At 43.4% G+C, this 15,499-nt stretch overlaps 1 protein-coding gene across 2 annotated transcripts; it reads right to left on the bottom strand.

Annotated features, from left to right (window-relative positions):
• Positions 1-10,832: 10,832 nt before the first annotated feature.
• INHA (inhibin subunit alpha) lies at positions 10,833-15,197 on the bottom strand. 2 transcript variants are annotated; one of them, XM_081260570.1, is made up of 3 exons: positions 14,938-15,197; positions 14,544-14,766; positions 10,833-11,862 (listed from the first exon to the last, which is right to left on the bottom strand). In XM_081260570.1, the coding sequence occupies exons 1-3, from the start codon at positions 14,989-14,991 to the stop codon at positions 11,030-11,032; spliced, it is 1,110 nt and encodes a 369-aa protein (XP_081116696.1). In that variant the 5' UTR covers positions 14,992-15,197; the 3' UTR covers positions 10,833-11,029. The 2 variants fall into 2 exon arrangements, with proteins under 2 accessions (XP_081116696.1, XP_081116695.1); XM_081260569.1 differs by having other exon boundaries at positions 14,544-14,957.
• Positions 15,198-15,499: the final 302 nt, after the last annotated feature.

Below are 15,499 nucleotides of genomic sequence, written 5' to 3'. Positions count from 1 at the left end.
TCCATTGTAGCTTTTACTGGGCTTCTGGTCAAATGCTTACGTCAGCTGCTGAACTAGGTTAAGAAAAATGTCTTAACAGAATTTATGGTTTTCTGGAAGGGTTTCTTTTATAACGTGCCCCTTTTCTGCCCAAGAAAATAAAAATGAATTGTAAGTCAGTAGAGAGTAAAAATAGGCTCATATTTATCTTTTTCCTTAATTGCCAAATTTGAAGAATTTGATTTTCTAAAGACAGATATTTGAAATGATAAATATATTCTCCTAAACCGCATTAATTTAGTGTTGTGATCTAAGCCAAAAGCCTAAAAGTTGGTTAAATGAAATAAGTAGAAGTATATCATGAACAGCAAGCAGAGCGTTTCACAAATACAAAATTGGAGTAATACAAATCTATGTTGAATTGTTAATTCCATGACTTGATGATTGTCTCTGTTTATCAATCACCTGGTGCTGGGGAGGGCAGGGGCTCCCTCACTGTAACTGCCAACTCAACCTCTCAGGAAAAAAAAAAGATTTGAAGTTCCTAATATTGCAGGAACTGTTTTCCTTCTGGCCTCCCCAGTCCACAGTTATTTTCTGAGAATTGCTCCATTCATAGGGGTAGCAACTGTAGCCAGGTTTGTTCTATATTCCTTTGCTTCCAGACATGTGAAACAGAAGCAAAGCAAGCTGAATTACAGAGGGAAAGAAAAACAGATTTACTGAAAGAAGCAACAGGAGATGAAGTAGTTCTTGTTTCCATCCCCCTGTGAGGCCCACTCCCCTTTCTGGCCTTGGCCTACAGGCAAAGCTTTGGCTGCCTTCCAAAGAATTCTCTTTTTTTTCCCCCCTGCCTAAGTTAGTTTGAGTGTACTTCTGTAAATTGTTACCATAAGAACCTTGACGAAGACAAAACTCTTCTAAAAAGTAGTCAAAAGGAAAAAGAAAACCCTGTTTACTATGTCAGCCCCCCAGAAATACATATACATTTTATATGTAAAATATTTTGAGAGTATGCCAGAGCTATATGAAGAAAACAAGAGAACTCAAAGGACATAAAAATGACCTAAACAAACGAAGAGATCATGTCCTGATGGAATTTGATATTACAATGATGTCAATTCAGTGCAATTTCAATCCCAATCCCAGTGGGATGATTTTTAGAAGTTGATGAGTTGATTCTAAAATTCATTTGGAAGACTAAACACATGAGTGCAGCCAAGAAACTTTGAAGAAAAACAACAAAACATGAGGCTCTAGTAGGGGCCTTGTGCTACAAGATAGCAAAATGTCTTATAAAGTCAGAGTGACCAAAGCAGTGCAGTAATGACAAAGAAATAGACAAATATTAATAAATCAGTGAGACACAACACAGAAGCAACCATGATTACAAGGGATTTTTTTTTTTTACTGTACATGATAAAATTGACTTCAAATCAATGGGATAATAATGACCTATTCAATAGTTTTGAAACAACTAGCTGTCCATCCAGAAAAAGCTGTTTCTTCCCTTACATCCTGCACATTAGATTCCAGAAAGATTAAAGAAACAGTTGTTTTTTTTTTTAATTAAATCTATGGGGGCTGAGATTGCGGCTTAGCAGTTGAGCACTCACCTCGCACATGTGAGGCCCTGGGTTCAATCCTCAGCACCGCATAAAAATAAATAAACAAAGGTATTGTCTCCAACTATAACTAAAAAAGGATTAAAAAATTAAAAATTAAATCGAAGCACTCTTTAAAAGTTTGAAACTCAAATTTACTTCTTATATTATCTTTATCTTAAAAAGTTATATAATGCCACTTTTTAAAAACTTGTGATTAGATAATAGCATTGCATAATTTATTACCATACATTAAATTATTTTCTCTAAGAAATGTCTTGATATCACACCCTTAACTTGAAAGTATTCTTCTGAGTTTTCGTCCCCAAGAGTAATATGCCACCTAAAATCAGAAATGTGAAACTGGTCCTTCTAAGTACATAATTAAGACCTCTCAGCCCAGGTGTAGATCTATGCCTCATCTCCCTCCCCTTCCACTCCCGTGTTGAATGAGGAGAACCCTTTTGTGGGTAGCTTCTTTGCCACCCAAAGCTCTCTGGAGTAGCCTTTGCAAATGCTTTTAAGAAAAGGGATAAGCCCAGAGCAGGAGTGCACACCTTATAATCCCAGCAACTCAAGAGGCTGAGGCAGAAGGATAGTAAGTTTGTCACCAGCCTCAGCAACCTAGCAAGACCTTGTCTCTAAAAATTAAAGGGGTTTGGGGTGTATCTTAGTGGTTAAAAGACCCTGGATTCAATCCTCAGTTAAAAAACAGAAAAGAAAAAGGAGTAAGGAAAGGCATTCAGGTCATAGGCTTAAGCTGCTGGCATGAAAAGAAAGATAAAATGGTATTTTCATACAAGAATGAGAGTCATCTGCAGGAGGAGAATACAGACCTCAGAACCTGCTTATTTCTGATACGATGAAGCATGCAACACCCGGGACTGTTGTCTACAGAGTAAGAGAAGTCATAGTTCATCTTTAGGACTTGAGTCTTTGTCCTGACCTTCATCCTCTGATGCTACAGCCTCCAAGAGATCAGATGTCTGAGACCTAAAGATTCCTCTAAAATATGAATTTCATACTTAGATTAGGATTGAGGAGAGTAAATTGGATAATCTATTTGTTTTATCAACTTTCTGTCTTCATGTAGTGGGAAAGGCAGATGGATCAAAAAGAATGTCCTCCACAAATAGATTTTGGTGAAAGAGTTTGTGCTAGAGAAGAGTCCCTGTGTCCAGCATCCTCAGCCCCAGGATTGATCAGTCAGAGGCAGTCCTCTCTAGATGAGTTACCACACTGTGTCTCTTGGCTACGCTACCAGACCTGACCACAAAGGACTGGCATAGGAATTGAGCCAGTCACCCAAATCAAACATAAAGAACCTAGCAGCAGCATTGGAGGAGGTCTGGCCTGAGAACTCAGCTTTAGACCATCACCAATCTTGCTTACCAGAGGCTGGTTCCTGGAGAGACTGGACTGAGCTTGAGACAGACAGAGAGCCAGAGAGGCAGAAGTCAAGCTCAATTCCAAATCTGAGAAGTTTGGGCCTGAGAATGGCTGAGAAGGAAGGAAAAAAAAAAGCCACGGTATGGAAACCTAGTATCAGCTCTGGTCTCCCAGCCCGGGAGCCCCCCAGCCTTGCAGCCTCAAAGTTCTGGATAAAATAAGCAGAGGGATTCCTTGAGGGAACCTGAGAGTTCCTTAATTTACTTCACTGTTTATCCTGGAAATCCATGGAATCTTCTGAGTAGAGGGTAAAGAAGGACTACAGAAAGACCAGGACTAGGTACTTAATTCAGTACATGGGAAGGAAAAGGAGAGATGAAGGCTACATTATTTCCTGTTCAAACGGATCTGAAAAGAGCAGAAGCTTGGGAGGAAATATGGGTGGAGGCAGTTGTGGAGAGGGGAGGAAAGGAAAGCAGACAGAATCAGAGAGAAGTAGGAAAAGAACATTTCAGGCGTAGCCCGCCAAAGGCCTGTTGGTGAAGCCAAGTACATATATGACGCATGCCTTCCATCTCGACTCTCCCTGAACACAGGCCCAGAGAGAGGAGGGGAGTGGGCCACAGTAAGGGAGCAAGCTGCAAGTGCAATAGCAATGAAACCTGCAATGTGACACATGGCACAATAGTGAAAGAAAAGCAAAATGAGAACATGGCTAAGGGCCTCCTCTGGGAAAGGAGAGAGATAGGAGTTGCTTTGTAATCTCAAAGCAAGAATAAGAACCAGAGTAAGAGCAGCTTTTTGTTCTTTGGTTTGTTCAACAAATATTTGCTCAGCCCTGACTATGTGCTAGACCTTCTTTTAGATTCTAGGTAAATAAAGGTGACAAAGGTATGACCCTTTTCTGAAGAAGCTGGCCTTATAGTGGAAGAGACTGTTCTTAACAATTGCATGTAAACATTGTATTAGTGCCCTGTTGCTGCTGTAACAAATTATACCAACTTTTAGTTACTTAAAACAACCTATTTTGTACAATTCTAAGGGTCAGAAGGCCAAAATAAGTCTCAGTAGGCCAAAATAAGATGTCACCAAGGCCATGTTCCTTTCTGAAGTCTCCAGGGGGGAATATGTATTCTCATCTTTTCGAGCTTCAAGTGGCTGCCAGTTTGCTATGGCTGTCAGAGTCATTCCCATAGCACATGTTTTTGATACTGACTCTTCAGCCTCCCTCTTCAACATTTAAGGACTCTTGTAATTCCATTGGGTTCACCCAGAAAAACCAGGATAATCACTCTATTTTAAGGTCAAATGATTAGCAACCTTAATTCTACCTTCAATTAATTCCCTTGCGAGATATCATAACATATTCACAAGTGCTGAGGATTAGGATGTGGCTAACTTCCATCTAGCACAAACATGAGGCATGTTACAGTAGAGAGAGTTCTGTGGGAGATGGTTCCAGTTCTAGACTGCAAACTGAATACATTCTCTGGCCTCTCCCTCCCATCCCCGATGCTTAGACATTACAGAAAGATGTTTAGAAATAAAAATACATAAATAAATTCATAATCAACCTGGATAAAAAGGAGAACTCTGGGTGGACCAGAAATCACAAGAAATCTCTGAAAGATGAATACAGGTAGATACTGATTAAAGAAAAAAAAAAACCACAGCCCCAAACCTGCAGAGCAATGTAGTTCCCCAAGAGTAGAAAACTGCACCAACAGTACTGCACGCTCAAGGGAGGTGGGTTCCTCTGGAAGCAGGGTACTCAGAGCAACCAATGGGGCACTGTTGTAGTATTTAGGATACTATAACAGACAACGCCAACCGTGTCAACTGCTCCGTTCCCCTGTCTTACTTCCTGGTGCCAAGAAACAATGGCAGGACTCTCTGCCTGAAGATGGGAACAGTGGGTATGAAATTATTAATTATGTGGAGAAAAGGACAGTGTTCCCGGTGGCTGATGAGAGCAAAGGGAAGCACCCACTTCCAGAAGACCAGAATGCCCCCCCCACTTTTTATTGACAATAGACTATGACACACATTATGGATTATCTCACACCATATTTGCCAAGGAGTGTACAAACAGAGAAGGCAAACAGGCTCACAGAGAATCTTGGACAAAAGACACCCCCCAACTAATAAGTACCCAACATTTGAAGAAAGTCAACATTTTGAAAGGGAAATATTAGATCCAACATCTCGAAGAACTTTCCCTTAATAAAATTGCTGACAGTGTGTGAACAGGATTTTAGAATAATCATGAAAGGATATCCCTCCCTCCCTCCCTCCCTCCCTCCCTTCCTTCCTTCCTTTCTTTCTTTCTTTTTTTTTGTTGTTGTTCTGGGGATTGAACCACTAACCAGCCCTTTTTTATATTTTATTTAGGGACAGGGTCTCACTAACTTGCTTGCTTAGGGCCTTGCTAAATTGCAGATGCTGGCTTTGAACTCTTGATCCTCCTGCCTCAGCCTCCCCAGCTGCTGAGATTACATACAGTAGGTGTGCACCACCACACTCAGTTCTGTTCTTTTTTTTTAAGTCAACTGAAAAATGGAATATAATTAGGAAAGAATATTTACTCGATAGTATGATCAGAAAGAGAATAGTTAAAATGTGTGTGTGGGTGACCTGGAAAATTGAGCAAATACACTTGCCTAGCATATAGCACAAGACAAAATATGGAAAGTGCTTTTTAAAAAAAGACTAAAATATGCAGAGAATCAACCTAAAACTTCTGATATCACTTATAGGTTCTGAAGTATAAAATGGGGAAAAATGTAATAGAAAATGGGGAAAAAGGAAAGATGATGTTATATTCAAATAAATTTTTTTGAAAGTCCTGAAATTTAAGAAAAACATGAACCTTCAGTTTGAAAGGCCCCATGAAACCAGCATCCATTTGTGAAACTAACATGTAGCTCTACTGTGATACAATTTCATATACCACAGTAAGGAGAAAATCCTGAAAACATCCAATGAAGGAAGAAAAAATAATAGTTGAGCTACAAAAGTCTGGGAATCATATTGAAGCAGAGTCATTCATTGAAGAACAGAAGGTACAAGAAGAAAAGGGAAAAAATTCGAAGTTCAGAGGAAAAATATCTTTGGATTGGAATTATATGAACAATCAGGCCATCATTCCAGTGTGAAAAAATAAAGAACTTTTTTAGTTAGGCAGAAACTCAGAAAGTATCATCTGCAGATATTCTCTGAAATAAATAGTCAAAAGGATGTATCAGCATCAAGAAGAATGGATCTATGAGGGAGAATAAGAGGTAAAAAGTGATGTAAGCAAAGATTTTACAAATCTTTACAAATTTATTAAAATAGGCAGAAAGGATGGAAGAAGAAAGAAAAAAAGAAATAATAAAAGGATAAGAAATTTCATAGACTAAGCTGGATGAGGTGGTACATACTTGTAATCCTAGTGACTCAGGAGGCTGAGGCAGGAGGATTGCAAGTTTGAGGCCAACCTCAGCATCTTAATGAGGCCCTGTCCCAAATTGAAGAATAAAAGGTATTGGTTTTGTAGCTCAGTGGTAAAGTGCCCCTGAGTTCAACCCCCAGGAAAGGAATAAAGTGTCCAAGAAGGAAGGAAGGAAGGATTGCTATCTCCAGAAACTGTTAGAGAACCAGGAATGACATAGGGTTCATCAATGGACAGGAATAATTTCATCTCCTCAGGAATCATATTTGAAGAACATTTGGAGGAACATAGTATGGGGAGGTCTTGAACTAAACTTCTGGAATCCTGTATGAAATATGATATGTCAAGAGCTTTGTAATGTTTTGAACAACCAATAAAAAAATAAATAAATAAACTTCTGGAATTCAAACCCAGATTCTACCACTTACCAGGGATGTGACTCTGGATAGATTATTTAATCTCTCCATGCCTTGGTTTCTCCATCTATGCAATGGGCATAAAATCAGTGACTACTTCATATGATTGCTATGAGCTTTCAGTTGCAATGTGCCTGGTACATAGTGCTATGTTAATACTTGATGTATAAATAATAAAATTAACAAATGAAGCTTATTTCTTACTAGAGGGGATTGTTACAGGAATAAAGGTAATAGACTAGAAAATAAAGTTAAAGAAAACTCATAACATAAAGCAAAATAATTGCAGCCCAATACATATAGCATGATACTTATCATTGGGGGAAAAGACGTTTTCTACAAGGCACATTTACGTACGCAAACTCATAGAACAATGTAGGGTAGGATACTTGACTCTGTGGAGGGAACTGGAATTAATAGTAATGATCAGGGGCTGGGGTTGTGACTCAGAGGTAGAGGACTTGTCTAGCATGCATGAGGCACTGGGTTCAATCCTCAGCACCACATAAAAATAAAATAAAAAATATTGTGTACACTTATAACTAAAAAATAAATATTAAAAAATTGGAATGATCAAGGGGAACCTCAGCTTTATATTCAGTATTTTAATTGTTACTGTGAGAATGGATCTATGTTACCTATGAAATTTTTAAAAATTTTTTTTTAGTTGTAGATGGATGCAGTACCTTTATTTTTATTTTTATATGGTGCTGAGTATTGAACCCAGTGCCTTCCACATGTGAGGAGAGCACTTTACCAGTGAGCTACAACCCCAGCCCACTTATAAAACTTTTTTAAAGAAAAACTTTTTTAGAAAATTAAAATTAAAAAAGAATAAAGTTCCAAGAAACAATGAAAAAGGAAAAACTGGAATCAAGGGAAGAGTCACAGTATAGATATCATCAGAATTGTGTCTTAAAGGAGGCATGGCCCAAGAAAAGGAGCCCTGCTAAAGACAGGGCTACTTGAAAAGACAATGATGTATTTGGGGAATGACCAGGATTAGCATCAACAGAGTCTGGGTATGTGTGTTCGGGTGCTGTCTTAGTCTGTTCCTGCTGCTATAACAAATACCTTGATTTGTAGATAGTAGAAATTGAGTTGGAGGTAAAGCTCAGTGGTACTGTGCTTGTCTGACATGTGCAAGGCCCTGGATTTGATCCCTAGAGCTGCATCAGATAAATAATAGAAATTTATTTCTCATAGTTCTAGTCAAAAAATCAAGGGGTTGACAAATTCATTGTCTGATGGGGATTTGCTCTGTCCTCTCTATATGGTGTCTTGCTGCTGCATCTTCACGTGGTGGTAGGGAGGGAAGGAAGTATATAAACTCCCTCTCTTGGGTCCTTTCATAGAGGCAGTAATCCCATATAGGGCAGAACCCTCATGACCCAATTACTCCCAAAGACTCACCTCTTAAACCCATCACTTTGGGGGTTAAGTTCCAACATATGAATTTTGGAGGGACACCAACACTCAGGCCATAGCAGGCAGAGAGGAGGAGAAGAATGCGTAAGAAATCAGGCTGCATAGATGGGTTTAGGATAGATTGCCAAAGGCTTCCACACCACACAAAGGAAATTAAACTCTGTTTAAATAGCATTTTAAGTCACCTAAGTGACATGAGCACATAGATGGATCATTTTTAGTCATGTGGAGGATGGACCTCTCCTAGGACTTCTGGAAGCCAACTCTCTGATGCTAGACCAAGTGGTGGATTGATGGGAGCCTAGAGCTACCCAGGGTTACCCTGAACCTTGAATGGAGTTGACCCAGGGAAAGTAGCACCTGCAGGTAAGTAGCATCTTTTGAACCTAGAGTTAAGCCATACCTTAGCCAGTGGTATCTGTGGACTGGTCATGAGCCAATTATCCAGTTATTATCTAATTTATTTTTTGTCTATGTTGGGTTTCTGTTTAATCTGATTCTGTATTAAGAGTTTTCACAGAGCAGCACTGGGAACAGGGAGCTTAGCTGAAATCCACTGCTTTGGGATTGGATTCATGGTGAGGAGCAAGGAGAAGAAGATATCTTAGCCACTGTTGGACCCCTCTCAGAGAGGGCTGGACATAGCTCTCTGGTTTGCTAAATTAGCAGAATCTAAGGACTCAGAGACTCCAGAAGGCCCAGACCAGTGACCCAGACTGGGATTTTGCCATACAGCAAAATCTGAAGAAAAATCTTAGGGTCCAAACTAGAGTTGCTAAGTTTAATTTTGTTAAGTAGAACTTAAAAAAAAATAAAGTAAAACACCTACTACCTTTCATCTTTATAATATTATAAAAGAAATAACACACACACACACAAATGCGTGCACATGCCCACACACACACACACACACACACACACACACACACACACAGAAAAAGTAACTCAGGAATACAGAACGGCCCTTTAAAATGAATACACTTGGCGCTGTGCTTTATTTTGCTGTACTCACTTTTCTTACTTTTCTTCAGACATATAAAAACTTTACTTACAACACCAATCTGCTAACTGACCTAGTGCAGAGTCCTGTGACCCTGAGTAGAATGTCCCCAACCCTCAGAGCTTAGCCACCTCCCTGGGATGGGGAGCTCAGAGATTTAGAGGCCCCAGCATCCTAGGGAAGGGCAGGGAACAGGGATCACAAACAGCCTTGAGGAAAATCCGTCATCCCCCACTGGCCCTGGGCACAAATAGTTGCAATGCTGGTTAGAGATTAAGGGAGATTCCAGAGTGTGAACCGAAGCCCTCGCTCCTCCAGTGTGGGGGCAGCAGTGGGGACTCTGTGGACAGAGCCTGGGACTTGTGCTGAAGTATGCAGTGCACTTGTACTGCTCTGGAGGGCCCCTGTGCTGGGGGAACAGTAGCTCCTTCAGGTTTCTGCAGGTGGGGGGAAGGGTGTTAGCACAAGTGTGACCTGTTGAGATTCTTTCCCCTCCATTCCCCATTGTTGGGGCAGACACTTCCTCACCCACCCGTTAAGCAGGGCTGGCAGCAGGGAGCCTTTGACAAATCAGACTCTCAGCACAAATACACGCTGGAGTTATGCAGTCAGTATTAGAATGAGTTTCTAATAGATGGAACATCCCTGCCTCTTACACACACACACACACACACACACACACACACACACACTCACAGACTGGATGATGGAACCAATCAGTTGAGAGCCAGAACCCTGGGGTAGATAAGATGGAAAAAATGAGAGCATGACAAAAGCACAGAGGAAAGCCAGAGAAGGGGGTGTCCCTATGCCCAATTCTGGAGGAAGATGGACAATAGGAAACAAACAGGAAAAGGAAAAGATAGGACCTTTGGCACTATGCCCTGCCCTCTCATGGGTACACATCCCCCCGTGGTACCTCAAGGTATATGAGGGGCATCAAGGGAGCCAAAGATTTCAAGAGCCAGAACCCCAGTTCAGCGAGGCCTCATGAAATCGACCTCAGGAGCCAGGGAAAGATTCAAATTCCAGGAACCTCAGCAAAATGAAATTCTCGGGTCTTCATTCTGGTGATGTGACTTAAACATGACACCACCTCTCTGCCCTTTTAAACTTCTTTCTGACACCACCAGCTCATACATCTGTCCCTTTCTTTCCACCCAGCCTCCCAAGAGATCCCAAGATCTGACTAACGAACAGTTTTCTCCATGAGATTCCAAAGACCAGGTTCTGAATCCCCTGACCTTGAGCAGGGCATCCTCAACAAGGGTAGAGAATGGCGGGGTGGGGTCTTATGGCCACAGTGGATAGAAATACTGAGTATAGCAGTTTCTTTTAGGTGTGGCAGGGCAGGCAGCCTGATTGACATGTCAGCTTGCAAGAGAGCCAATTCTGCCTCCAGAGTGGCTTCCAAGGAGCTTGGGACACCTTTGTAACTTCCCAACAGAAACACACTCAATTGCAGCTCTTAGATCCCAGATCTGTGAGGTCAAGTATGGCTAAGTGACTTGAAATCCCACAATCCCATGCTGTTGGGGCCCAAACCTACCCTACACCAATTCAGAGAAGCCTGAGACTGCATGCCAAGTCATATGCACTGTTCTTTATTATCACATGTTGCCCATGGCGGGGGGCGGGGGGAATGGGGAGGGATCCCTCTGGCAGAGAAGTAGAAGAAAGGAGGAAGGGGGAACCATTTATTTTCTGCACTCTGCCCTTCCTCCCAGCTGACAGTGGTAGGGGTTTGGTCACCAGCTTTGGGTTAAGGAAGCAGAACCCCTTAGATACAAGCACAGTGTTGTGTGAGAAGGTTGGGTACTGTCTCGTACTTGAAAGAGTAACCTCCATCTGAGGTGGTACGGACGTGCAGGGGCCTCATGGTTCCTGGGAGGGCAGCGCAGCAAGGCTGGGCCCCTGGCACCAAAGAAAGGGGCTGGACAGGGGTAGGGGGAACCCCGGGGACTGGCAGGGGGAGGTCTGGCGGAGTGGGCAGTCCACAGCCACCATGACAGTAGTGAAAGATGAAGCTGGGAGGGTGCACGATCCACCGGTCCCATCCCAGCTCCTGGAAGGAGATGTTGAGTGCAGCTCTGTGGCAGTAGGCGTGGGCAGCAGGTTCCTCTGGAGGCCTCTGTAACAGGCGCAGAGCTGCAGGAGACCAAGGCCAGGGCATTGGGGGAGTGGAACGCCGAGCTCTCTCCCCTCCGCTAGGTGGTCTGGCCCGAGTATGGGCCACCAGGAAAGGTGTGGTCTCTGGCCGGGCTGAGCAGGAACAGAGAGGACATCGCAGCAGTAACACCAGGACAGGGTGAGTCAGCAGAGGGAGAGCAGAGGTGTCCAGATGCAATACGGCCCAGCGAGAGGGTGCCTGGCCCAAGGACATGGGCACAGCCATGGGTCCCCCAGACGACAGTACCAGCAGGCTTAGCAGGGGCCCAGAGCTATTGGAGACCACTGTGCCCTTCTTGTCTAACCCCGTATGGAACCACAGCTGGGCCGAAGTCACCTGTCGGCTGCGTGTGTGGTGGGATGGCCGGAACACATATGTGAAGACACCTTCCTCAGCCTCCTGGACCAGCCCTCCAACAGCTGGCTGGTCCTCACAGCTGGCACCTGCAAGGGACAGTAGAAAAGAGAGAGGGCAGCCCTGACCAGCAAGACCTGGAACCCTTCTCCCCCCGCCTCATCAGGAGAGATGTGGCCGCCATTCACCAGTGGTAATGTTATGCCATACACTCTGCTGAGGGCCTTCTCAGACCTGGGGCTTCTCCCAAGTCTTGGGAGAACTGAAATAGCCTCCCCATTTTTTCATTTAATTATTAAAGCATTTTAAAAATGTAAAACAGGGCTGGTACAGGGGCACACTCCTGTAATACCAGCAACTCAGGAGACTGAGGCAAGAAGATTGCCCCGTGAAGCCAGCCTCAGCAACTTAAGGACATCCCATCTCAAAACGAAAATATATATATATATATATATATATATATATATATATATATATATATATAATAAAAAGAGCTGGAGATGTAGCTCAGTGGTAAAGGGCCCCTGGGCTCAGTCCCCAATATTAAAAAAAAAATAAGTGAAAAAAAAAAGAAGAGGGCTGGGGTTGTGGCTCAGTGGCAGAGAGCTTGCCTAGCATGTATGAGGCACTGGGTTCGATTCTCAGCACCACATAAAAATTAATAAAATAAAGATCCATTGACAACTAAAGAGATATTTCAGAAAAAGAAGGAAAACAATATTAGACTATATTAAACAACATTAGGACTAGAATTAGAATAAAATTACTTGGTTATATATATAATAAATATATATTTTATATATATATATATATACACACACACACACATACACACACACATACATACACACCTTATAAATGTTTTAGAAAGCAAGAAAAAGGAAAGACCAAGCATAGAACCAAAATATGAGAATTTCAATCTAGTATGCCCCCTGACCATTGTGGATCATCCTCAGTGAAACAAAATTATATGACAGAAAGAAAAAAATACAATATAGGGGTTGAGTATAGAAGTCAGTTGTAGAGTGCTTGCTTCACATGCATGAAGTCCTGAGTTTAATCCCCAGTACTGCAAAAAAAAGAAAAAAAAATACACATACACAAAACATCACCAACTTCTCTTTGAGGTAGTTTTTCTTTTTTTTTTTTTTTTTTTTTCTTTTTTTTTTTAAAGATAGAGTGAGAGAGAGGGAGAGGGAGAGGGAGAGAGAGAGAGAGAGAGAGAGAGAGAGAGAGAGAGAGAGAATTTTTTAATATTTATTTTTTTTTTTTTAGTTTTTGGCGGACACAACATCTTTGTTTGTATGTGGTGCTGAGGGTCGAACCCGGGCCGCACGCATGCCAGGCAAGCGCGCTACCGCTTGAGCCACATCTCCAGCCCCTAGTTTTTCAATTAATATTCCACAGAGCAATGTGTAAGAGTTTCTGTCAGCTGGGTACAGTGGCACACACATGCAATTCAAGCAGTTCAAGGGGCTGATCCAGGAGGATCCCAAGTTCGAGGCCAGCCTGAGCAACTTAACAAGACCCTGCCTCAAAATAAAAAGGACTGGGGTCTGGAGATGTAACTCAATGATAAAGTGCCCCTGAATTCAATCCCCAGTATCAAAAAAGAAAAGAAAAGTTGGGCTGGGGATGTGGCTCAAGCGGTAACACATTCACCTGGCATGCACGGGGCGCTGGGTTCGATCCTCAGCACCACATAAAAATAAAATAAAGATGTTGTGTCCACCAAAAACTGAAAAATAAATATTAAAAAAAGAAAAGTCCCTGTCACTCTCTACCTTCACCAATATTTAGAATTGTTAGACTTTGTTATATTACTCTTTATAACTCTGGGAGTGTCAGAAGCATTATATGAAAAGTTTTTAAAAATAATTCCATTTTTAAAAGTCAGATTAATACACACACACACACACATAACAGGAAGAAAGGAAAGAAAAAGAAGAGGAGGAGGACTAGGGATGTAACAGAATAGAGGGCTGTCCTTCCCAAGAAAGAGCAGCTGGCATCTTTGCCCTGACATACATCGATGGTAGTAAATAATCACGGGCCAGCCCCAGGCAGTTGGGGCTATACTATTACACAGCTTCTCTCATTATAAATTCATAAAAATTGATCCATTTTGCAGATAAGAAACTGAGGCTTAGAGAGATGAAGTGATTTTTCAACCTCTAAATGGCCATACTGGAATTTTGCCTGATTCTAAAGTCATACTTTTCTCCAGTATGCTGCAGGTGGGCTGAAGCCAGGGAGGCAGAGGGTCCTCCGTGAGAAAGTTGGGCCAGATGAGGTGAAAGCACATCCAGAGTAGGGCTTTATTCATTCAGTCAGTAGAATGAGGGGAAACACAAATGGAAGTGAGACAGGAACTCAAGAGAAAGTAGACTAGCTTCCCAACTAATCAATCCTCCTGCCTCCCTGATATCTCTCTTCAAGTCTCAGCTACCTGGAGCTGAAGAAACAAGGCTTGGGCAGGGAGCAGAGGCAGAGTTAAGAGAAAAGATAGCAGGAAGAGCCCAAGCCCAGAGAGCTCTGCCTCTAGATGCTTCCCATGTTCCAGTCACTCTATAAGCTCACCAGCTCACTCAACCCTAAGAGTGGGCATTATTGCAGAGACAGAGGCTCAGGGGACTTTAGTAATTGACCCACTGATGCTAAGCCAGCTGAGTGGCAGGGCTGGGATTCAAACCCAGGTCATCCTGCTCCCAAGCCCATGCAGTACCAGGTGCTTCTCAAAGTCACCTTGCTGGTTCCCCACCCTTGTTACCTGTGGCTGGAAAAAGGATGGCCTGGGAGACATCCTCCTCCTCCGGCTCAGAGCCCCTGCGTGTGAAGCCCCCCACAGCGTGTCTTCTGGGCAGCCGCCTGATTCCAGGACTCCCACCTTCCCCCATCACTGCTGGGGGCCCCAAGGCATCCAAGAACAGGGCCCTCACCTTGGCCAGGACAAGTTCCCTGTCCAGCTCCAGCCCATGGCAGCCCTGCCCACCCTGCGGGGCTAACAGCAAGAGCAGCAGCAGGGGCAGCTGAGGTACCATAGCTCACCTGGCCCTGCCAAAGGGGAACCCACACCCTGCCCTGTGTCCTCTCTATCAGGGTCTGCCCAAGGCCTCTGCAACCTCCTCTCCCCATCCCACCACCTGCCCTCTTCTATCCTTCTCACCCCTCTTCCCCAGCCCTTCCCACGCCCTGCAGTCCAAGTCACCCCTGCCCATGGCATTGAGACCTCCTATCTCTGACGCAGAGGTCTGTGGCCCTGAGCCTTATCTCCCACTGGGGCCAAGAATGTGGAAGAGGGGGCTGGGGAGGATGTTCACCCGGAGTGACCTGACCCACACATACAAACATACAACCTCTTCCCCCTACACACACACACACACACTGTCTCACATCTCAGCACCCAGCACAGAGGTGACCTCAGGTGGGACAGAAGCAGCCTGAGAGCTGGGTTTGGCCAGTTTCTGAAAGTGTCTTTTGTCAGAAAGACAGAATGCATCAGCTTCCTTAGCCCCTCTGAGAGCCCTTCAACCAAGCAACTGCTGGGCTAGCCTAAGCGAAGGGTTGGGCTGCAACTAGAACTGGGGCTTGGGCGGGGGGCAGGTGGTCCAGCCTGCTCTATACTTAGCCTGGAGGAGCCAGTCTGGGCCCTTGTCCTCCAGCTGTGTCATCAGAGAATATTTTTGGGATTGGCAGCTGCAGGCGCCTCTGCCACTCAGGCCCAAG

Source organism: Spermophilus citellus, assembly GCF_964194105.1.
Source record: "Spermophilus citellus genome assembly, chromosome: 11".
Classification (NCBI taxonomy): Eukaryota; Metazoa; Chordata; class Mammalia; order Rodentia; family Sciuridae; genus Spermophilus; species Spermophilus citellus.
This window is presented reverse-complemented; position numbering and strand designations above follow the sequence as displayed.

Coding starts and splice junctions, on each gene's coding strand:
- INHA (XM_081260570.1), bottom strand. CDS start 14,991: ATGGGCAGGGGTGACTTGGACTGCAGGGCGTGGGAAGGGCTGGGGAAG. Junction 14,767..14,937: donor AAGGGCTGGGGAAGAGGGGT/GAGAAGGATAGA, acceptor TTAGCCCCGCAG/GGTGGGCAGGGCTGCCATGG. Junction 11,863..14,543: donor CATCCTTTTTCCAGCCACAG/GTAACAAGGGTG, acceptor TGTCCCTTGCAG/GTGCCAGCTGTGAGGACCAG.